Source organism: Varroa jacobsoni, unplaced genomic scaffold (genome assembly GCF_002532875.2).
Source record: "Varroa jacobsoni isolate VJ856 unplaced genomic scaffold, vjacob_1.0 scaffold_433, whole genome shotgun sequence".
Lineage (NCBI taxonomy): Eukaryota > Metazoa > Arthropoda > Arachnida > Mesostigmata > Varroidae > Varroa > Varroa jacobsoni.
The window spans coordinates 273,821-297,408 of NW_019213335.1; the positions used below are offsets into that span (position 1 = coordinate 273,821).

At 41.0% G+C, this 23,588-nt stretch overlaps 1 protein-coding gene across 4 annotated transcripts in view; it reads left to right on the forward strand.

Moving 5' to 3' along the window:
* Positions 1–23,588, forward strand: part of ninaC (STKc_myosinIII_N_like and MYSc_Myo21 domain-containing protein ninaC) — a 152,337-nt gene that overhangs the window by 95,282 nt on the left and 33,467 nt on the right. For all 4 annotated transcript variants that reach the window (XM_022833100.2, XM_022833098.2, XM_022833102.2 and 1 more), the window contains 5 exons: positions 5,902–6,007; positions 7,415–7,541; positions 18,288–18,510; positions 18,634–18,772; positions 19,306–19,459. In XM_022833100.2, coding sequence (XP_022688835.1) covers positions 5,902–6,007; positions 7,415–7,541; positions 18,288–18,510; positions 18,634–18,772; positions 19,306–19,459 — 749 coding nt within the window. The remainder of the gene's footprint in view (positions 1–5,901; positions 6,008–7,414; positions 7,542–18,287; positions 18,511–18,633; positions 18,773–19,305; positions 19,460–23,588) is intronic.

Consider the following 23,588-nt stretch of genomic DNA (forward strand, 5'->3'; position numbering starts at 1 on the left):
CAGCTTGAATACTGTGACGTGTCATAGGCCAACTCATTCAGTTTCTTGCCATGTTTCTCTGTTTGTCTCTATACCTTTTGTCTATTACTACATGTATATATTTTTTATCATTCCCAGGCTCACAGAATCGTCATTCCATTAGTTATTGTTACTAGACAGGAATGTCTTATTCTGGCTTATCTCTGGTGATCTATCACCGGAGTCTAGTATTTCGTATTCGAAAGACGTGTAGATACTGATATCACGTCTGATAGAGAAACAAAAAGGTTTCTCAGATAGCATTCAGCAACCGATGTTAACTGATACAAGTATGTATCGCATGTTAAAACGCTTGCCATTTCCACACGTGACACTAGCGCTACCCTCTTTGACATGTGATTGACACCAAATAGTTTCCAGAGCTCCATGGCCTTTGTCAACAGTCGACAACGTTCTGTCTATGCATTTGATTTCATCAAAACTCAATTGTATGAAAAAACATGGAACACATCTTGCCATTACCCAGGATGATGTTAAATAATAAAAAAAAATATGTGTACGAATCATATTTCATATAAAAAGGCCCCGCATTCCTTTTTTTGTTTTTGCCATGCTAAAGGTTGTTTATTGTTTGCTGACAGAAGCAGATGTAATAAATTTTTGAAGCGAGTAATATACGGCCGGTGGTTTGAGTTCCCCGTCCAGAGAACGGTCGACTACGTCGAAATCTCAGCTGTGCATGGATAAAGAACATGTGCAGTGATGTATAAAAGCTGTGTTGTCTCTCTCAAGCCATCTTAACTGGCCTGTTACTCCGCTTTTGAGCTTTCTCGGACCATGTGTCACCTGAAGGTGCCCGAAGGCAGCCCATGACATGCGGCGGTATCCAGCTAGAACCAAACGGTCATACGTTACCTTACTATTCTAGCGTTAACTAAGGAGAAATTGATTCTTTTATTCCTTTTTATTCCACAGGCTACGATCTATCAGGCTGAGACCATGAGCGGTCCTAAGCGTAGCAGTGTTACTGTTGAGAGCTAAGCTTCCTTCTAAATAAGATAGCCATCTCAATTCGTCTACACTTAGGAAATGAGCACTTAGAGTGTTTGTTATCCAGGCATCAGATGGTTGCTACATCCGGCTACCGCACTGTGTGTTCGGCTCGACAGCTGTTTTTTTCCTCTATGTCTGCACACTTCCCATGACAAATTTGTGTCGCTCAGTGACCGTCTTTACATCATCACACACCGCAGTCTACAGCACTTGTATGGTTACCGTAAGTGGTTCCTATTAACTACAATACGTAATTGCCCTACAACGGTGGGATAACACCAAGCTGCGGTGTTAGCACCGCTGTCAACGAGGGTCGTTGCCTTATTGAGTCTGAACGCCGGTTCGACCGTCCGTTTCCCCTGGCCTGTCTAGTAAAGGCAATAAGACGAGTCATCAGAAGCCAGAAGACAGTGTTATGTTATATTTTTTCTATCGTACTGGTGATGCCGGATGGGGCTCTGCACTTTTGTTGGGCTTGCTTAGTTAATGGCCTGTCGGCTTGGCCTCTTTCGAAATAAGACACGGTAGATTCTAGTTCTTCCGCTAGTGTCACTTATTGAGGAGCATCGGGGCCAAACAAAGGTTACGATTTCAATAGAAACAGAGGTTGAATAGAGGTAGACCAGGGAGACCTAAGGCGAATAAGCTGAGATCTAGATAGACCTCATCCTGGCCGGGTCCCAAACAAGCATCGTTTTGATGACCCGATGGTTATATGCTGCGGAAGATCCACTTCAATCTCATTCTACTAGTCTTCAGAACTTACTTTGATCACAGCTAGCTTTTGAAGGTGTCTTTGAAAATGAACCATTTTCCACGCAAGTCACCCTGCATGCTGGTGTGGATGGGAGCAGCTGTGCTAGTTGCTCTAGTGGATGTTATTGCGTTGATTATAACAAATCGAATCTTCCTACAAGGGAAATTTGGGTACGTAGATTAAAAATCATTTCGGAGTCGGCCTTTGAAGCTGGAGTCAGCGTGCTCTCCGACAGCTTCTCCATTTTTCGATTCGACGGTGATTTCCAAGAAGTCACTCATTTTTAGCGTAATGACAACCGTCTTCGTTCCCTATAGAACTGTAAGCAAGGTAACGCTGTTAGCACTCTTTACTCCTGATTAGAAAAATGTGCAGTTGCTGTTAGTTTACGGCACTCATGTTGTGCTATTATTATGTTCAACATCGGCCACATTGTGTCCGTTCCCAATATTGCCTCCTATATAAACTTGAAACTTTCAATTTTCAGATAAAACATCCAGAAATTAACATATGTCAGTTAAAAGTGCACACATAAAAAAACACATACACATATAGAATCCGTTAGATACTTCGATGTTGCCAGATTTTGCTTCGTATTCGTTCATATTCAGTTTCATTACATCAGTACCAGTATCGATTATAACTTCTTCGACATGCCGCTAATCTTCTCTATCACTCAACATGGTGACGAAGCTGGTGTTTAAGTGAGAAGTTGTAGTGAATGGATGGGTGATCTTCTGAAGTTTTCAAAAGAATTTCATGGCCTCCTGAATAAAAGGTCTTTTAGTTAACATCGGTAACATTACCAGATCTAAAATTCTCTCGATACTTGATCGTCACAGAGTCGGCAACTAGCGTGCACCTGTTATTTTTTCGGTTTTCAGTAGCCAATAATTTCACTCGTCAACATTTTCACGGAAATTTTAATCCGTTTCATCCAAGCCATTGTTTTATCATTGCAATTTTGAGCTTCACGAGTATCTTTTTGTGCGCCTATACAACTAAAAACGAGGATTACGACTTTCAAAGCAGCAGTTCTTCGGCTCTGTCGCCCAGTTCTGCATAGACTGCGTCACGAGTAATTGCTTTGACACCTTGAATATGACTCGTTGTTCGAATAAGTGGAAGTTAATATCTGAATCAGTTCTCGCTTCAAAACACCATTGCGCAAGGATTTTCAGGAAGTAAAAAGGCGGGTGGTCACGTAAAGCCTAGAGGAAAAAGAGCAATAGCTTTTTTGTTAGAGAAAAAAAGATGAAAAGGGGGACGGAAAACTCGTTTAAACACTTAAATGTCATTTGAAGCAAAAACAACCCGTGCTCTTCCTCGTCCCTTTTTGTGCTTAGCTTTACACACGGGTCTGCTCAGTTTCGGGTTCCTGCCGCTGCCTGTGTGATTGCAGGGTTTCTCTCTCCTTTAAAGTCCAGAACAACTTTACAGATAGCACCAGCCCCGCAATAGACGGCAACGGTAATTCTCCGGTGAAGTTTTTATGAGGACAAAAAAAGCAACAAAACCGCTTTACGTGTCGGCAAGTAAAGATAGGGAAATAGCAGCCAAGTATACAAGCAAATCTGACAGCTAAGATGTGAAAGCGAAATCTTGCTTGAACTAGTCGTTGTACGTTTGTCTGTTCGAGTCGATCTATACGAGCTGGATTTAGCTCAGCTTCCTGCTTCGACGTTGTTTTCGCACGCCTGATTACACGGCCAGTGAGCCACCCAGGCCCGTAAGGAAGTAGTATGCCAGGACCAACATGCGAAAAAACTACTGGTCGACAATGCAGCAGCGAATTGTTAGTGGAATCACTTATATGAGGTGAATTTTGTCTGCACCAGGATCGCTCAGGCAAAGGAATGATCGCAAAGGATCATTCCTTTGCCTTTCTCCCTCTTTTTTGAGCCATCATTAGCAACGGAGGCCAGCCTATAACAGACGCTTACAATGAAAACAAACAGACGGATCGACGTGCTACCAGCTACGAGCGTTGTCGATGATCGCGCCAGACATGCATATGACACGTGGTACTATTATTTGTTCTGCCAATAAGAGAAGCAACACCAGCCATGATGGATTCATTGAAGAATTTATCTACGTTATGAGTGCGAGTGCTTTTATATAATACAACCATACATGAAACTCTTCCTTGTACAGTGTGTATTGCGGCCTGAATTATCCAGCATATGCGTGCTCGCTTGCACCTACACACATTTATATAATACGAACCTGCAGGCAATAAAGAGCGAGAACATGTTATACGGAAGTAGAAGGAAGATAATAATTACAAAGAGAGGGAAATATTATATGCTTTGATGAATGGCTGCGATGTACAGTATTATACCCCCAGCTTTTACTGCGCCGCAGCTTTCCGCTTCATAGCGTCCGCATATAAGTAATGCCTTAAACGAGCAAAATGTATCGATTTTTTTCCGATTTTGCTATGTTTTTAGAGACTTGACTTCTGCACAAACCATCCTATTTAATGGTAGCTAGAAAATTACTTTTCACCATCTGTAACGCCAACTCACTTGGAGCTAAATCGACCGTTGTCACTGATCTTCTAGGTTTCAGAAAAAACAGAAGCGACGCCAACAATTAATTCGATCGAATTTAACAGAAAACCATAAGTTTATGATACTGAGTTATATAGCGCTTAAGCTCGATGCATCCTGCGATGGATGGTTAATATACCATAACCAGTTAACGAGTGAACTATATAATCTACTGTGACCACATATATTGTCCTACGTGTAGCATTGTGTCCCGTTGTAACTTAACAGATTGGTTTAAACAAGGACAATTAGCGGTTGCTTTTTACATCTCAAGGATTTTACTCTAGCCGACGTGATCAGTCCACTTCAGAACTAGATCACGCAAAAGTCCTGAAACAGCCTTCTATTCGTCAAATTTGCCTAGCTTAATAGTCACACACCTCCTGGTTGAAGAAGTTCAGGTCAAATTGGTAGTCGTTTTCTCGATAGACAGAAAACCTTCGATCTTAGCAAAATACACGCACATAAGCTAACGATTTTTCTCTAGTAATGGCAAATCTCCTGTCTGTGGCTTGATGGTTAGAAGCAGTTTCCGTCTTCTTGTATTTGTATTGCTGCTTCGGCCCCCGTCAATCAAACGCATTGCAGTAACAACTCCCGAACACACCAAAATATTGAAGTATGAAGCTTTCGAACACTTGTCTGCGGCTTGGGGACAGCAAGATGGCCAACCGTATAGCAACAAGCTTGGTAACGAAAATTTCCGACGGGCTAGCAAATTTTACCAGAGAAACGTCGGTGTACCAGTATATCCGACGAGGACTTTCTTCGACCTTCAAAGAAGCTGCAGCAGTAACCCGTATAACATAGAGACAAGGGCACGAATCTTAGCTATTGACTTCTATTAGCTTAAACCAATTATATTCCACTTAAAAGGCGAGAGGTCAATGCTTGATGGTAAAATCCTAGTTCACGTGGTAGATGCGTATTGTTTTGAAGCTCATAATTACATTTTACAAAAATATAATTATGTAACGAGGGTGGTGCTTTTCAGAGATAGAAGCCGATGGTGACGTTCTTACTTAAGAATAATGCAGGAACATATCCTTCCTTATGTGAATTTTCTGTGTAAATAAGAACGTTTTCAGTTTGTGCATACGTGCCTAAACGTCTGCCAAATATCGGATGCCGAAATACTTTTGTAGTTTACAACGAAAAACCCGTCAGATAAAAATATGCAAGCCTAATAGGCAGATTTTTCCACTTTTGTGACAGGTCTCGGTGCCATGTTTAGCATTGGCCTAAAAGACCATCGTGGTAGAAAATTTAATACGAGCAATCAAAGGGACAGCGGTAGATTAGATCATAATTGTATTTATTGCCGTTCCTTTCCGGACCTTCGTCCGAGGATTAGATTATGTCTACGCCCAGATTATAATTTAAACGATCTGTATCCTGTTGGTTGATAAACGAACATATTGTTATTCGTTATTAACCACCCGACGGGGCCAATACGTATATAACAAGAGGAAATTTGTCTAAATAGCATAATACCAGTTAAGGCAAAAAAAAACCACCTAACTCATCCATATGACCTACTTCGCGCCTTATCTATTTCAGGTATTTACAAGGAGCTATTCCACCTGATAGGGAAACCGGGGTTTTGCATACCCGTCGTCTTGCAGCTGTCAAGCAGGGCTTTGAACTTCTTGGATTTCGAGTTACGGTTAGTAAATAGGCTGCTCAACAAGGTCCCATAAGAGTATTAACCACAATCTTTATTAATATACACCGAAATCGACAAAAGCATGAAAAAATACTTATGCTATAGACGTTCAGTTTAGGTGCACCAGTGTGCAGACTGTATCTCTGGATGGAGAAACGACAGTCACGCAACCGCCCAGAAGAATACATGTCCCTAAAGATCCATTAATCTCTGAATCAAGCCATCTTTCCTACGCCAGCACATCACATAGCCACTCGTTTGCTCGACGTCGTCCGCCAGGTAATTTGGCTCAGTGGCCTTTTTTTCGTGTTGTAATTGTCCTATCCGAGCTTTTTTTGAGGGATCGCCTTCCGTAAACTCCATGTCCTGCTTACCAGACCGCCATCCGGCTTCAACCAGGTCAGTCTACGCCTTCGAACATGTTTCGTGCCCCTGAACGAAAAGTTTTAATGACTTCAAATTGTCGTCGTCGTCGTTGAGGCAATAGACCAGTCAGACGAAAGGGCAACTTTTATCTCTTTTTAGCCTTTCTGAAATGGCAAGTATCTCGACTTCGCGTCGAATTAGAACAACAAAGAAATAGACAAATCACGAAATCACTTCCTCGTTGCCCGCCAAAGACGATCGGAAAAGAACTGCGCTTGCCGAGAGAAGCACCGGAGTACGATGATCAGGTGAAGCAGGTCACAGGAGAAAAGATTTCTCTCAAGTCTATAAAAAAAAAAAAGCCGCGAAACAACTTTTATCTTCAGAACAAACCTGATTATCAATTGAAGGATGGGTCTTTTTTTTGTAGATGGGAAGTGATGCTTGGACCCATTTCAAAGATACGAAAATGAACTTGATGTCTACGTGTGTGAGTGATTAATTGATTAACGTACGTTGATTTATATTATACGTCGACTTAACTATATCTTGCATAATGGGTTATTATATGGTTGTGTTTAGCCCCAAAAAATGCATCTGTTGACCTGCAAGAAACGTCATCAAATAGATATTATAATTACCGCATCTATAAAGTGCTTTTTGAATACCTGGATTCAGTAGCATACAGATTTCTGTATCTGCCCGACGAAGTAATGTAGATTTTCATATTTTATTTGGCTTGTCATAGCTCCAAAGTTTTTCGCTATATCGTTAATGACGACGACGACGACTCCGCCCCTCCGTTTCGACGGCGGAGTACGAAAGAATTTTATACTTAAGAGACTGGGTTCTAAGTTCTTGTCAACTGATATGTGTCTCAACTGCAGCGCCCTTTCGACTGTTACTTCACTCCAAGAGCTCTGTTTCCTGTAGAGCATCGAATTTTCCGAGGAAGTAAGCATCTTTAAAAACAGTAATCATAACGTCAGAGTAGAAACTGAATACCGGACTCAACTGCCAGTGTTTACTTTCTGTTTCTAGGAAATCGATACAATTTACCGTATTCTAGCATCGATTATCCATCTTGGAGATGTCGAGATCCGGCCAACGGAAACTTCATTTCAAACAGCCGGATGTATCATTGTCAACGCAGAAAAGATCCCTCAAAGTAAGTAACTATTTCCTGAATATGCAGTACTTTAAAATTTGCGAGCTGAAACAGCAAGTCCAACAGAATGAATGTGATCAATCAACTTCCACTCACGGACTTGTTATTCTTAATTTTTTTTTTTTTTTTTTCATCATAAACACACATTCCGGCTAATTAAGTCTAATAATTTGATAATATCCGTTTCGAAGGCAGAGCCATATTTGACTTCTTTCAGTTTGTAGAAGAGAAGTACACTGCGCTCGTGTTGGCCTTATATTTAGGTTAAAAAAAAACTTGTTAAAAACTAAGTATTGGCTGTAAAGAACCGGAATCATGACCTTTACAGTCAATTCTATATGGAATTTTGACACGATCTTATATTTATACTATTGAAAGGTTCTAAAATCTAAAAAAAAATCTATAATGATCGAGTACGCTCGTTCGGAATCAGCTGCTAGACTATTTCAAAACTATGTCTTAAGGAGTTTTGTTTTAATGTAATGTACCGACTCTAATGGCAGTATCAAAAGGGCATAGTCTGAGACTGCTAATTTTGTTTTTGTTAACATACTACATAAGGTTCATAGAATTCTGGAAAGGGGTTCAGTCCCACGCCTTTTTTACCTGTCCGATTTCTTACCCTCATGAGGACAAGACAAGAGGCGAGCAAAAGGAAAGAAAGTGCCTTTTTCCAGCAACCCTCCCCCACACAAAGCAATGTTTCCCCAGCTTTCGGATGCTGACGCTGCGAAATCTCCTACGAATGCTGAGCACATCGAGTTTTAATAACAAACTAGCTCCCAAGCCATCTTTCATCCGCGCCTGCTTCGCCTGTTTAATTATTCAAACTATGTGATAATCTTAACAAAATGGACGCGCAGCCTTCGCTTTTTTGATTGTGTTGCCCGCCAGCTAATCCAAGAATCCTTTCTCTCTAGCAGTTTTTTTAATGCCTAGAATTTTTAGGTATTGAAAAATACCTAGGCAGGACAACTCGGAGAGTAAGAAATGCCAGAAGGAGAACGCGAGTTATCGTTGCGACAGTCAAACTACACATGGACACGATGGATTGGATGGACACTGGACATGGCAGTAGCTACTGCTGTTGTCAAATAACTGCGGGAATGCACCACTTGATAAATTTTCTTTAAAGCTTAAAGTTTTTTTTTTTTTCAAGAAGAATGAATTTGACTAGAGTGGGGTCAGGTGAGCTAATCTAAGAGATTATTGTAGTAGAGGAGCTTCTGTCGTTGTGTTTCGTATAAAGGTGCTGTTAATCCCTGATACATACAGATTTCCCAAGTATACGTATCATTGTCGCAAAGCGACCTCGGAATAAAAATTGCCAATATTCTGTATGCGCTATTTGTATACCGCTCTACTTTATTTTATTGATTATATAACAGCTCTATTTTCTATCTGCCCATCTCACTTTCGCGCCTTCTCCAGAACTTCGCGGACTTGATTATTGCCATAAATTTGTAATTCCTTTACTATCAACTGATAGATACTTATCGAAAAACTTGTGAATTTAGCTTTATTACTTTATATCATAATGGATTGTTTCGCACTATGCTTGTAACGTTAATTCGATGGCCTTCAAGGAAACGTTGTTACGGGTGTTTTGGAAAGTTGTCTTTTATATCAGAGTTGAAGCGCGAGTTGGTAGTATCGGCGACATAGCTTAGATAAAAAAAAAAGACGCTACTTATACTAAAAGTGGGAATTATTCTTCTACATGTCTCTGTGGCTGGAGCTTTGTCAAGCTCGGCAGTGCCGAGATCAAGCGGTGATGTTTACTCATGGTGACCAGACCCTCGTGTTGAAAGTAAACATGGCTATGTTTGGACACTGAGGCATCCTAAGTTTTCACAAGCAAAGCAGGAGACCAAGCTATGCTTGTTATCTTTGGGTATACAGTCGCTGTGTTGTAGATCAGTCGTCAGATGCCTCGACTATCAGCTTTCACTGCGAGCTGACCGAAAGGCTATTGCTTTCGCCACGGAGTGTTGTGGACTAAACGCATCCATGAGTTGGTCGCTACACTCGAAAAAAGGTACGCACGACTCAGTATGCGCAAACGTACGTTCGACGACTCGAAACAAGATAGCAGTTAACATCCATGATAATCCGAACGCTTTCAGTCGCGAAAACCACATGCGTGTATACGTAGTTTCCCTATGTAAGAGGGAATTTGTTTTCTAGAGTTACGCTACTACGTTACCCGTTGGGTTATCTCTCTCTGTCTCTCATAGACACATTCTTTCTATGTATATATATATATATATTTTTTTTTTGTTTTAGCAAAAGCTTAGAGACAAAGGTACGTGCATAAATAATGGAATAAGTAATGAATGACGACTGCACGCAAACAATCACGAATGCGTCATCGTACTGTCCGTAAGTTACAGTCGGTAGCAGACAGTCTTATGTTATGACGTTATGTTAATCGACGCATTGTTGCAATAGTAAAAACAAAAGACTGATGAAACAAATAAGTACAGTTAACACATCTGACCGACATTGTTCGCGCAATATACAGTTATACCTAAACTTAATAGAGTACATCTGAAAAAAATTAAGACGGGAACCACTTGCAGTTAATAATTGTTTTTAAACCAGAGCTTGTGTACATCTTTAAATATATCATGTTCTATAGGTAACGCACTCTCGTATGTATAACAAATAGCTTTGTGCTATGAGAGATTTCAATGACATTCACTTCAGACAGCGAGACATGTATCGTTTTTTCATAGGATTACAAAGTAGTGCTAGTAGCAAAAATTATCTGTTTTCTTATGATAACGAGCATTAACATTGTGGGCTGCAATACGCTTTCTTGAAATTGATTTGGTTACTGTCAAACCGGGTTCAGACAAAGCCTAGGGATACTATCCCTGCATTGCTTTTAAAGTAATTCTGTATTGTGCCTAGAAAAGCCCAAAATCGCTGGTAATCGAAATACACGTGCACATAAAGCTCACCTTAACAAAAAAATATACCATGCAGATGCGAAAATCACCATCGAGAACTTGGAATGACCAATTACTTCGGGGGTTACTTCTTGAGTTAAGCGCGCTTGCCAATTGAGACCAGAGTGTAGGATAAAAAAATTTAATACGGTTCTATTACAGGAGGTCCATCTAGCAAGCTGCACAATGCAATAACGTTCTGAAAAAATAATACTAAAATATCGTTACCTTAATGCTTAATGAAACGTTTTGGTAGGATGGTGTACTGGCTAGTTCGAGAGGAAGAAGAGACAAAGAAACTCAAAGACGATTATAATCGTATTCACATTTTTCCATTGCAATATGGGCGCTAGCAATATTTGGTACGGCTTATCATATGCATCTTGCTTGATTCTTACTTAATTAAATTATTTACCTCTCCGAATCTTTCTTAGCACTTCCGGTGATAGATGATTATTTCTGTTGGGTTTACTTCTCAGCACTTCATTGCCTAACTTGAAGGCAAGAAAAAGCGTAAAAGTTCTCAAAAGACCACGCCCCCTTATATTCAAACGATCGATGGGCAGCGTCTCTTCTAGTAGAATATTATAAATACAAGGACTAACACCCTTCAGCTAACGGGGAAGTAAGTCTTATACAGTGCATACATAAGAACTCTATTACTGTGGTATAAGATGAAGACAATCTCGAAAAGGATGAACACATCTATGTCTGCCCATCTCAAACTGTGGTTCGACTTCCTAGACTTAAACACAGCATTGGGCCAAAGCAAACTGCCAGCGGGGAAAGGGGGGGGGGAGTCATATTTATGACGGATTCCTGAGTTATATGGACTCCGACCAGTTGTGATGAGTGTAGACGAGCTGTGAAGCGATTATTGCACCACTGAGCAATTCATAGAGACTCATGGACTCACAAAGATCCCGTTTCTGGAATCCTTTTCTTCGTTCGTCTGCTTACTGCAACCCTCAATTTACGTACACTATACGTTATGGCCATTGCTTTAAGCTGACTGACGAACAGGAATGGTCATCGCAGAAATTACGACTGCACAACCGGATAGATAGGTCAAGTGCGTGCTGACATATTACGCTACGATGTGGTTTGCCCGTTGTCTCTGACGCCTTTTTCAGAGGGGTAAAGGGGCGAAAAAGAAAACTTCAGGGAGTGGCCAGCGGTAATAAGGAGGTGAACGGCGGACGGCAACTCTCTATGAAGGGTTTAGTCAACGACAGCCTCTATACGATTTGTCCTCTACATCGCACCGCATATCACGTAGTAATGGCAGTAAATTGTATATTTCAAAAACATGGCGGATGTATAGAAGACAGTGCCTATAACTAGAAACTATCACAACGATCTAACTAGAAGCGGTTTATAAAAAGTAATATCGATCATTCCGGAGGAACTGAAAAGCAGGACGCAGAGAGACTGGCAACTGATGTTGATTATGTCTTCAGTTTCGTTTAGGACAGAGAATAGGAAATATGGCGACATGTACGAAATCAACAGAAACTTCATTCTTGTGCATCCAGGCGGGCCTACAAGTTGAGTTAGAGCTCTTCCCTTAGGGTAACTGGAATAAACTTATTTAACCTAGTATTAAGAAAAGTTTTAAGAATTACGCCTTTGGATTTCTTCTAGTATACGTACACAAAGGTGCGGAAATAAACACATTCCTTAGTCTCTTTGGAGTGCGCAAACTTGTTTCAGAAAAACTATCCGAATATTTTCAAGAAGTTAGTATGTCTTTTGGGCAAAAAGTCACGCTCGGAAACAATATGATAGTTCCAATAGTTGGTAGAAAAAAGCGTATTTCGGGATTCCTGAATGTAAAGGACCTAATTTTTTTTGGTGAAATGACTTTGACATAGTTCGGCCGATCTATAAAATAAGGCGGCAGTATTTTTGCGTGGCAACATAAATATCTGAAAAAAAACTTATATTTTTGTGGCGAGAGATTATAAGCTATCATATTTAAAGAGCTTTTCTGCTCGAAAGCGGAACAGTGCATACGAATTTACATGCAAAGATTCCTTATTAACAATTAGGTATAGGTGGAGCAATTTACGACAAGATTATGCTGTGTTGGGTCACTTCGACTGTTATTTTTCAAAAATTTAAAGAAGTGAAAAAACAGTGACAAAAACAGAACTACAAATCTGTATTTGTAACGTTGGTCTTTAATCCTTTCCGATAGGCCGCCGCTTATAATAAACTGCCGAGTAAATCGGATATAATATCCTAGACTACTGACCAAAAAGGCCCTACTAGAAATAGAGCAATTAAAAGCAAGGGCAATATCTTCTCGGGAATGCGGCTATATTTTGACTTTATATGGCCTAATACGTTAAGGGCTAAGCCTATTTTTATCGGCCGAGAAGATGAGAACGAGAGATGAAGGCTCCTGAAAAGAAATGTTCAACACATAAATACGCTTTTTTCATGCAGAGATTAGTAATGCGACTGGAAGATTCTAAAATCACAGGAAGGATGAGCAAGTGCTTTTAAAATAAAGCTTATATTTGGGCAATATGTTGATTCTCGTTGAAACCTTAATCAGCTTCCGTGATAGAATGTTAAGGATAACTGGGTCAGAATCTATTTTATTTTGATTCAGGTAATTTTATCCTGCATTTCGCGAAAGCTACCATAGGTATTTAGGGACTCGACAGATCATCCTGTAAGTTGAATGCTTCACTCCAAGGACTACTTTTCTTTCACACAAGTACAATATCGTTACTGCAGTTCGTCGAATTAACAAAACGACTTGTTTTCTGTGTAGTTTTATACAGGTATAGTACGTCCAGGTTGATTACTTCATCGTGTAATGTAATCTTCCTCAGAAGCCGTATTCGATGCTCAAACAAGATTTATTATTCAGTAGTAGGGTGCTCCCTAAACGCATATGTTTTCGGCCGTAACCGTTACGCCGTGCCAATAAATACTAGTAGGCATTCAATCTACATTAATATTGCTAATTTGTCAAGTCAATGTTAGTTATGTTTTCACTTCACTACTTGGAAATTATCTCTCATATTGAGAATGCATTGGCCTTTAAAGCTAGCCGTGTTACTATTATTGGATAATTGGTAAGGGTGAAGTATCCAAAGGCAACAGAACACGAAGTAATATACTTTCGCCCTAGCCTTCGTGAAGTCTGCAGCGCCTTTGTATTGCATTCCTAAGCTGGAATCCGCCCTCCACTGTTCGCGGTAGCCAATGAGGCTGGACAAGAGAGACAACGATTTCCATCGAGACAAAAAATGGCTGTATCTAAACTCCTATTTAACTTTGCAGGCTATGCTATTTCACTGACGCTATTGTGGCCCTTAATAACGAAACCCTATACGCAGATCTGTGAATGCGCTAAGTATCTCACTGTTCTCGAGGGTGACCGGCGTTAAGTTGACGTTAGCGAATCGTCTATCCAAGTTGTCTGAAACCAAATGCCATATAAGTTAGCCATGTAGTAGTCATGGGTGTCGCAATACAGGCTGCAATGCTCACGAAATTGTCTCGGCCACGATTATGGGGCAGTACTGCATTAAGCGATGAAAGGGGCGCGTCATGTATATGCGTATAATTATTATATGGATGTTCAGAGGTGTGGCGTTTAGATTCAAGCTAGCTTCTTGTCGAATGTCTTGGGTTTCTAACACTGATTTGTTTCCGTTTTTGCCCAACACAGATAATTACGTTGTTGTTTGACTAAATCCCAATAATGATTATTTGACAAGAACAAACGAAAAAACTCCGTGCAGTAACGTTTGACCTTGATTAACGCTTAACTAACATTTCGAAAAACTACTGATGACCTTTCATTTATATTCTCTGTGCTTCATGTTTCGATACCTTTGTTTGACCATTGTCGTACGAGGCCTTTGGTCTTGTCGGGAAATAAGTGCCTTTCAATAGGAGTTTGGTTAAAACCTTCCTTAGGTCCTTAAGTTGTATTGAAAGGATTTACACGAACGATCTATTTTTGCATTGATTAAAAACGGTACAAACCATTTAATTAATGAATGAAGAAACTGCTTTTCTGACCAATTGCACAGTCAGGATTTCAGATCCAGCCAGTTCTCTTTAATGTCATCATCATCATCATCATCATTTTGTTCTGTTTTCCGGACGGGCCAAAGCTGTTTCTAACAACAGCCACACGTAGAACTCAATACTGATACGTCTGAATGTGTTATCACGTTCAATCAGCCAATAAAAGTAAAAACAATGTTTTGTCTATATTGCAAAATAACTTGCCTTATCGGTTGCTCTTCTGTTGTTGAAGCTTTTCTATTACTACAGTAGAGACGTGATCCTACTTTTGTCCTGTTGAGTTTGTTGGGTGCTGTGCCGTTTTGCTTCGAGCACAATCTAATTAATGAGATAATAATTTTCTTATTAGAGGAAGTGTATGGTCTCAAAGATGAATAACTTCTTTTTAACAAAGAAAAATCTACATGAAAGACCCATGATGGATTTGTTTGGACCTCTAAAATAAGTGAACAATTTGTTCTTCCAACGGCCTGGGGCAATTTAGGCACGGTCATATAAATTTGAAGAAAGGTAATTCGCACCGTCTAATTTTCCTAAGTGTTCGCTGTCTGGGCTAACAACCGGCCAATGTGTTGGCTACTTATATGTTGTAAACGCAAGATATATAAACGCAATCAGCGAACCCATAAGTGATTGGATAGCTAGAATGATTAGTAACACTAATATATCTAGTCGACGTCAATGGAAAGCTGGATAAACCGATGTACGTTGATTAGGCGTCGCCCGGCCCGAATTTAAACGTCGGTTTAGTCAAGCTATTGTAATCCTTTGTGCTTTTTTAACCATCCGATAACCTTAGTCTGTAGTGTCTTATTCAGTAAATTAATTTTTCTCGTGATGTTTTCCGAACACTGAAACCCATAAATAAATGTCAGTTTCGTGCAAGCTAAGTAGTATTCGTAGAATACGGCCTCAGTTGTTGCAAGGCGTTGTTCCACTAATAAAAAATTGTCCCTCTACTTCTTTTCACCATTATTATCCCGCACCGTTTCTAGGTGTATATTCATTTTCCTTTCTTTTTTTTTTTTGTTGCTCTTTTTTTTTCTCATTGTTGGCATATCTGTACTCTCAGTATAAAGTGATCGTGAACAGTTAGTTCCGAATACAACGCCGTTCGCCCCCCTCAGATTGTACTGTCCAGTGTCGCTAGCCAATGCAAGTGCCGGTGATCCTTAGCGGTTAGTTGGGGCAGCCTCTGCTAGGTTCTGCCGCTTGTTTGAGCCTGCCTGATCACTGACTGATTGGCCCCTTCATTAGGTAATAGGATGCGCTCCCGTCCCGTCACCGGCGGCGGCGGTATTAACATCTGCCTAGACGATGAATATGAAGGGCCTCAGAGAGAGCAGCTTACTGCAGGCTCAGCACCAAGAGCGCTAACGGCCTCCAGTGTGCACCGGTGCCTGCAAGACTGACGACGTTGTCAGATCGGTCGGTTGGCCTGTAAAGACTAAAAATGGAGAGATGTTACTGCCTGAGTTGGTAACCATACGCCAGGGCGAGTGCAAGCCATAGCAACCGCATGGCTCTACCCGTCGCAGCTACAGTGGGCGCAGAGAACAAAGATGACGAGAAGAAATGATAGAAAGGCTGCCGTAAGGAAGAATTTGGATGGCAGACCAATCTGCTCTGACCGTTGTTTGGGAAGAGGCTCCACTAAAAAACGAAGGGACGCAAGCCATGAGGATGTTTGACTCAGGCTTCGTTCGTAACCCTCGCCATTCGCAATCTGCAACTCTCCGCTTGTCTCGCAACGATTCAACCCGTCGCTCCTTCGACGCGCCAGCGAATCAGCGGCAGGAGGGGCAGGCGGTATCCCTGGGGTCGAATCTAACTCGTCCGATCAACTGAAATTGGGTGGGCTCAGCTGAGAACCCCAAAATAATCGAGCTTCTTTCCAATCCACGCATCATATCACAGTTCCTTCATCCTTTGAGCAAACTCCTTCTCTTTCTCTCTCCCTGCTTCCTTCCCTCCCTCCCTCCCTCCTTCTCTGTATCTGTAGTATCCCTGTATTTTTTGTGTCTTTTTTTCTCAATATAACGGACGGCATAAGATTTAGAACAAGGGTCGTCGTTGTGATTTCTTTTGCGTAAGATTTACTCTTTCGCTTCAAGGTCAGTAAACAGGAATGAGCGTAGTAGAGCGTAGTAGCGAGGTCTCTCTACTCTAGAGGCTCTACGGTGGCTGCTGTCCTGTGACCTGCTTTTGTGTTTCCCCTCGCTCGTACTGCAGTGCCTACGAGGCTTCGCCAGCTTCAACTTTTTTTCCAGATATTATCAATGACCGTCCTTTTGTTTGCTTTTCTCTAGAAAGAATCACGGGTCTACAGTGAACAAAAAATAGAAGCACTTCTTGAGCGAGGTCATCCAAGGGGCGGCTGGGTAGCCAGACTAACAGATTTAGCGGATTGGATCGTGAAGCACACTTAAATAGGCTAACAATTTATAAAAACATATTATAAAACATAAACAATTTATAAAAAAAACATAAACAATTTATAAAAAAAACATAAACAATTTATAAAAACATAGATAAGTTAATGATACAAATATTTCATTGTGAGCATCACGCATCCAATTTTTATTCCGAGCGAAGATAAGCCAATGAACAACTTCTAAAAAAAAGGTATTAGCTTTCTAGCGTTCTGTATGCCCGGGCACATGTCTAGGTAAGCGGTAGTTCGAGGCTAGCTGTATCAAGATTAAGTTTTTAACACTTACATTACGAAACAGAAATAAAATCGACATATGCTTGAAGGTGCTAACAACATCTGTTATAAATATTCACCAAACGTTCATGACATTTTCTGTAACTCGTATACTGATATGGCTGATCGCTCTTAAAATGGTGTCTATAGGCCACCTCATTTGAAGGAACCCGAGCTCTTTATGAAAGATTCAGCATGCATTCATTCATTTATTTATATCTAACGATATCTGAACGACGTGTGTAAAATGAATGAGTTGTTAGTATGTTTTACGCGTCACTAATTGAACAGACTATTATTATGATGATAAGACAGGAAAACGATGTCCTACTTCTAAATCCATCGGTGATAGCGCTGGTACGCGAATAGCGTACTCACAATCCAGATCCTAGAAAGCTCTGTGTATCAGCTGCAGTTAGCTTAGTTCGGTAGTCCTCACAAAGGCCCATGAAACGCAAAGATATGTTTGAAGTTCAACGGACGAAAGCTGTAATAAAGTAAAGCCTAAACTTATACACGCACTATATTTATCGGGCAAACATTTTCTGGTCGAAAACACTGGATTGCCATATCTGCACGTCTTTATGATTCGAATGAGTTTGTCAACGTGAGCTCATAATACACTCACAGAGTATTTGAGCACTGTCTGTTATTAAATCAGCGGTGTATGCAGACGATACCATTGTCGCTAGCAGTTGGGCCTCTTTTTAATCCGGTATCTAATTAAATCTATTGTCCCTTCGCAAATTCTACTGTTTACGAAATTGTTATTTTTTTATTTTCTTTCATAGACTACGGCAGGGAAAAGTCCTGGTATAATGTAGAGTATAGACTGGGACTTGCAACATAAAGTTTATATTGCCAACCATATGTGTAAACTGGCCGCATTTCCTAACAGGAACCTCTTTGTATCGCACAGCTTAATCAGCTATAAATAATTGCTTGGTTTATATCTGATTATGTTTATTTTATAGTCCTAGACTTTATTTGATAATTATTGTTTCATTGTTCCTCATTTTTTGTCTACAGTCGCCAAGTTGCTGGGCCTTGAACCTGCTGATCTTCTGAAGGCGTTAAGTACCAGTTCAATTAACATGCGTGGCGAAATCATTATTCGACCAAGCACTGCACAAGAAGCCGAAACCTCGAAAGACGCTATGGCAAAGGCTCTTTATGGGAGACTCTTTGATTGGATCGTCAACCAGATTAACCGAGACCTCGGCTATAAACATTCTTGCCCTCCCGAAAATCAGTGCGTCCGTTTGTCTATCTGTAATTCACAGAAAACTGGAAAATTTTAACCAGTTTTGTCAATAAGGCATGTTTATTTCGTATGATTGTTAACTGGGTTCTTTCTGTATTTTTCTATATTTAGCTCGGACAAATCGATCGCTCTACTTGACATTTTTGGCTACGAGAACTTCGAACGGAATTCATTTGAACAGCTTTGTATTAACATCGCTAACGAACAGATCCAGTATTACTTCAACAAGCACGTTTTTTCCCTCGAACAGGTATTCATCAATACTAAAGTAATTATACAATCAACAAAAGCAAATATTATATACACTACCTATATTATAATTCAACTGTGATGGGCAACAATGCACAAAACGCGTCTTTGATAGTTCGATGACGAATGTCAGATATCCTGACGTATGAATCTTTCAATACGATAAACTTTACTGTTGTTCCCTGGTCTCTGCTATATTTTCTAGGGTTCAGGTACCCCATGCCCCTTTCCTTTACCACCCTGAACGTCAACAGGTTTTTTTTCATTTTAACAAGCCCTTTTCTAAATAATATTAGTCTCACACATGTATAATGAAAATAACTAAGCGTTGGTGGGTGATCGAAAACACTGCGCGATCGTTAAGCCTAGCATAGTCTCATCGTTAAACGCTGGTGTCTTTGAGGTCTTATATGGGATGCATAATATACAGTAACATAGGAGAATATAGGTTCTAAATAAAAATACGTCTCGATTTTTTCTATGTGTGTCAACGTTCTCACATATTTCTTTGGGGTGTTTGGTATGACGTTTCAGCAAGAATATGCTAATGAGGGCCTAAACCTGAATTCGGTGAGCTTCAGCGATAATCGGCCAGTTCTCGACATGTTCTTGAGCCGACCCATTGGTCTTCTAGCATTGCTTGACGAGGAGTCAAATTTTCCGAAAGCTACGGACCAGAGCTTAATTGGTAAGTTCGTATATGTGCGATCTTGGAAAATGTAAAGAAAGAAACATTGCGTGTGAAGAAGCTGCAAAAATTAAGCTAATTAGCATATCGCTGTTCTAATGATCACTGGTATAAGTCAGTGGGATGGGCTTGGCTTTGTATGCTGTCAAGGCTGTTATACCAGATGCACCACTATGATTAAGATTTACCGTTGGGAACAAGATAACAACCTTTGCAGTTTTAAATAACCGGATTTTTGCAGACAGGTGTTATCCTGCGTGAGATTGCAGAACTTCCTTAGAAAACTTCGAGTCAGGCGGTATTTAGGCGACGGCACGTTGTAACGGCCAAGCCGTTTTTCCAGAAGTCTTGAAAAGGTGCTCCAACGGCAAAAGGGCTTCAGCTTGATCTCTCCTTAATGACTTAAAAAGCGAACTGTTTGTTATACAATAGCTTAACGTGTTTTTTCTAGAGATCTATAATATTTACGTCGGTGTGCAGGAATCTTTTTAAAAGCCTTTACCCCAGGGTCTACCCGTAGCTAAAAAATACCACTCTTGCCACAAAGGCCTTGAACTCCTTGACCTGAGCAGTAGTTAGTTGACACAATAGCCTTCTCACTTTCGCCGCTCGACAATTTTGGAGCAGTAAGCTATTCCGGAGTGAATCTCTTTTGATATCACTGCTGCTTAGTGTCCTCACCGTAAGCATTTCGGGCCAGATATTGCGTTAGAACACCAGTTGTTTATTTGCTGCAATGGTGCTCATAGAATCCAGTCGACGGTCTTAGCATGCCTCAGTAGACTGGTCGGACACCGAACGCTGTAAACATATCAGCTACAGTTAAACTCTGCCAAAACAAGGTTTTGCCGATACAAATTTAGACGACTGAGATGTAAATAAGTACGATAAGGTCGCGTGCACTTCTGTAAACAAGTTAGATAAGCCGCTCGCCTTCAGGAAATGGTTCGCCCGTCAAGTTGTGAGTAACAATAGGCCATTACATTGTGGCATTTGTCAAACAACAATTTGCCAGCACAACGCTGCGGCTGGAAGCACGGATATGAGAATCGAAGGGGCTATGTCAAACGTGCGTTTACCGGAATAACAAGGGCTGGCACCCAAGTGCTCCCTAGGCGCGCTCACAAACGGTGTGGCCGCTTGCGCACTTTAGTCACAGAATATCCCGGCCAGGTGCTAACTGCTGGACTTGCGTCGCAAAGAAGGGATTCGAATGTATGGTATGACCTCAACAGTTTAGCCAGAGGATCGGTTAACATTGGGACGCCAGCGCGGCTTATGTCCTTGCACAATTCTACGCTACAAGATACAGCTGAAAAGCCGGTCATGTCCGCAGGGACGCAGATAATTCTTATTCTATAATCGGCAAATTGCACAGACGTACTATAGGACTGCCCGAGAAGAAGCATACAGCAAGACGGTTTTTTTTACTGAAAAATAGCATGAAAAGTTCAAAGAGGAAAATATGCTGTCCATGTTAAGGTTGGTGCCGTTTTTTCTGATGTCCTTTCACAGTTTGTGGGATGTTATTGTGAAACAGTACATACCTAGAATAAACGGGATAACAATTGTGATTATTTGAGAAAAAAAAGATATCGATTCGATCGTTGCTTTAACGAATATATCACCAAGTGATACCATACCGAGCTACGCATACGAAGTCTTGCTATTAGGCGCGCTTGATGCCTTCGGTGCTTCTCAAATACGCCATATGCTTTCTAAATCAACAGTAAGCGTTACCAATAAAGTAACTGTATTGATAAACAAGCCTGTCTGTAACGGCCCTCGGTCCTGTAATACCTTATTATATACGAATAGAAGATAGATTCGTTTATATACATTTTTAGTTTTAGCATGCGCTGGCCACCACTAATAGCTAATAAATGAGACTGTTACTTGTCTTATAGAAAGTAGAAGTTTTACATCTAGAATACACATCTAAGTTCGCGTAGATCACGAGATGGACTTAAGTAGCATATTTAATGCTATAGCCTTGTTCAGAACTGGAAAAACAATTAATGAATTAAAGTTTACATTTTTTATTTATGTATCTGAATGTAAATTGCTCAGCGTATCCACCAGTCGCTTCAGAAAATCCAAGTTAAAAGCGCATTTTAATGTTATTGTCTTTGCATTTTCTAGTGTGTATATATATATATATATATATATGTATAAGGACCACTACTGCGTTGTTGAATTAGCTTACATTCGTTAATCGAATCTGCTCGCGTGAGCTTCACCTAGATCTAAAAAATGTATTTATTAAACCAATTGTATCTAGTATAAATAGTAGTGTTTCACTAAACATGATCCACAAGCTCTAGCTACTGGCTTACAATTGGGCTGTGTACCGGTTTCGTGCCCCCGGCTTTTCGAAAATATTCTTTAGCAAATTAACTTTCTGAGGTATATTGAATTTCTGTATCTGTGTGACATATAGAAATGTTGATGACGCCCATCCACATGTCGGCATCCGCCTTCTCCTAAGAGGTATCTGCGCTAGAGATTAAAAGCCGGCTGAACTAGTGTAAAATGTCCCACTACTTCCAATATACTCTATGGGATGGAATGTCGAAATTCTCACGGGCCAGCTGGCCGGCTCTACACATCAAATTGTCGGGACTAATCGAAATCGAGGATGAACTGAAGGCGGCAGGACGGGCAGGAACCAAGAGTACCCGCAAAAGAGCTTTTACAAGGCTGTATTCTGTGTGGTGATGTTCTCGATTAGCCTATCGAGGCTTACCACCGTTTGCATGGGGAAAGTGGCTAAGGTCTAAGGACCGCGGGCTAGTCTCGAGAATATTGGTAGAAGGCCACTGCAAAGCAGAGGTGGTCATTGGAAAGAGATTGAGAATTTGTCGACATATATCCAGAGAGCCGACTTACACTCTAACATACTCGAAACCCAAGCGAGCGTCCATTTCTAGCCTTACCTCCTCGACCCCTCTTTTTACACGAATATTTTCGCGAAACCCTCACGTTCATGCCGTCCTCGAGGACATCTAAAGGGCCGGATGACAGGATGTTTCTGTCTCACGTCAGCTCTTCAGGCCTATAGTTCGCTCCCTCTCACACCTGTTTCCTCTCATATCTCGTACGCGATTCAAGCTCGTGAATTAGCTTCGGACAAGGTAAAACAGCGACCGCCGTATACATCACAGTCGCTGATGCAGTTGAGACACAATGGCTGCAGGCAATAAAGACCAAAGGCCAAAGTGGCCAGACAAGATAGAGATAAAGGAAAGTAAATCAAAAGAACAAAGTAAAGAATCACCTAAAACACCCCTATCCTCCGACCACTGTATCCCGTTATCGACATCCTCACTGCCACAGCAACGACGAACACTGACACATCTTTCGTAAGGTTTTGATGTTTCATTGGACGTCGCATTACGGCACTACAACGACCAAACGGCAGCACGAAAACTAAATCGGGAAACAAGGTTCGAGAAGAGACACGAAGTTACAGTTCTTTCTACCTCTCCACATTTCTGTAGTACATTGCAAAAGTCATGTAGCATACTGGCTAGTACAACTGGTAGTGAGCACTGTTGCTGGAGGTATCCAGGTAACAGCAGACGGAGCCGAACAACCGTACTACTTTCCTATGAGCTTAGCTTCTTCATATTTAGCTATTACAGAATAGAGACCAGTAAGCTTTTTCCACCTTTTCATGGATACAATTCGTCCCGCCGATGCAAACCGGTGACCTGTAAGCTGCTGATCTCATTCCGGTATTGGACATCCGAGAAGTATCAGATAATCTGCACCAAGGTTAGCAGTAGCAGTCGAGGCAGTATGGAATGACTTTCTTTTCACTCGTGCCACACATTGCACTATTGCCATTTGATAGGGTTTTTCAATGCTGCCGATGACGAAAGAAAGATTGGCGCCAGCTCGGCTGAAAGCTTTTCTCAGCCGAGCGGGCTGGCAGGCTATATTGCATTTAGCGCAACCAGCCATCCGGGGACAAACGTTATGCGACCGTGTATGAGCTGCAGAAACGCCAGCGGATGAGAGTGAGTAGGTGGCCGTTGCATCTTTTCTTTATGTTGGTTGTACTAATTTTTGTCCTGTTCCAATTATGGCTCTTTAGCTAAATAATCGCCGGTCCGACAGGTCATGA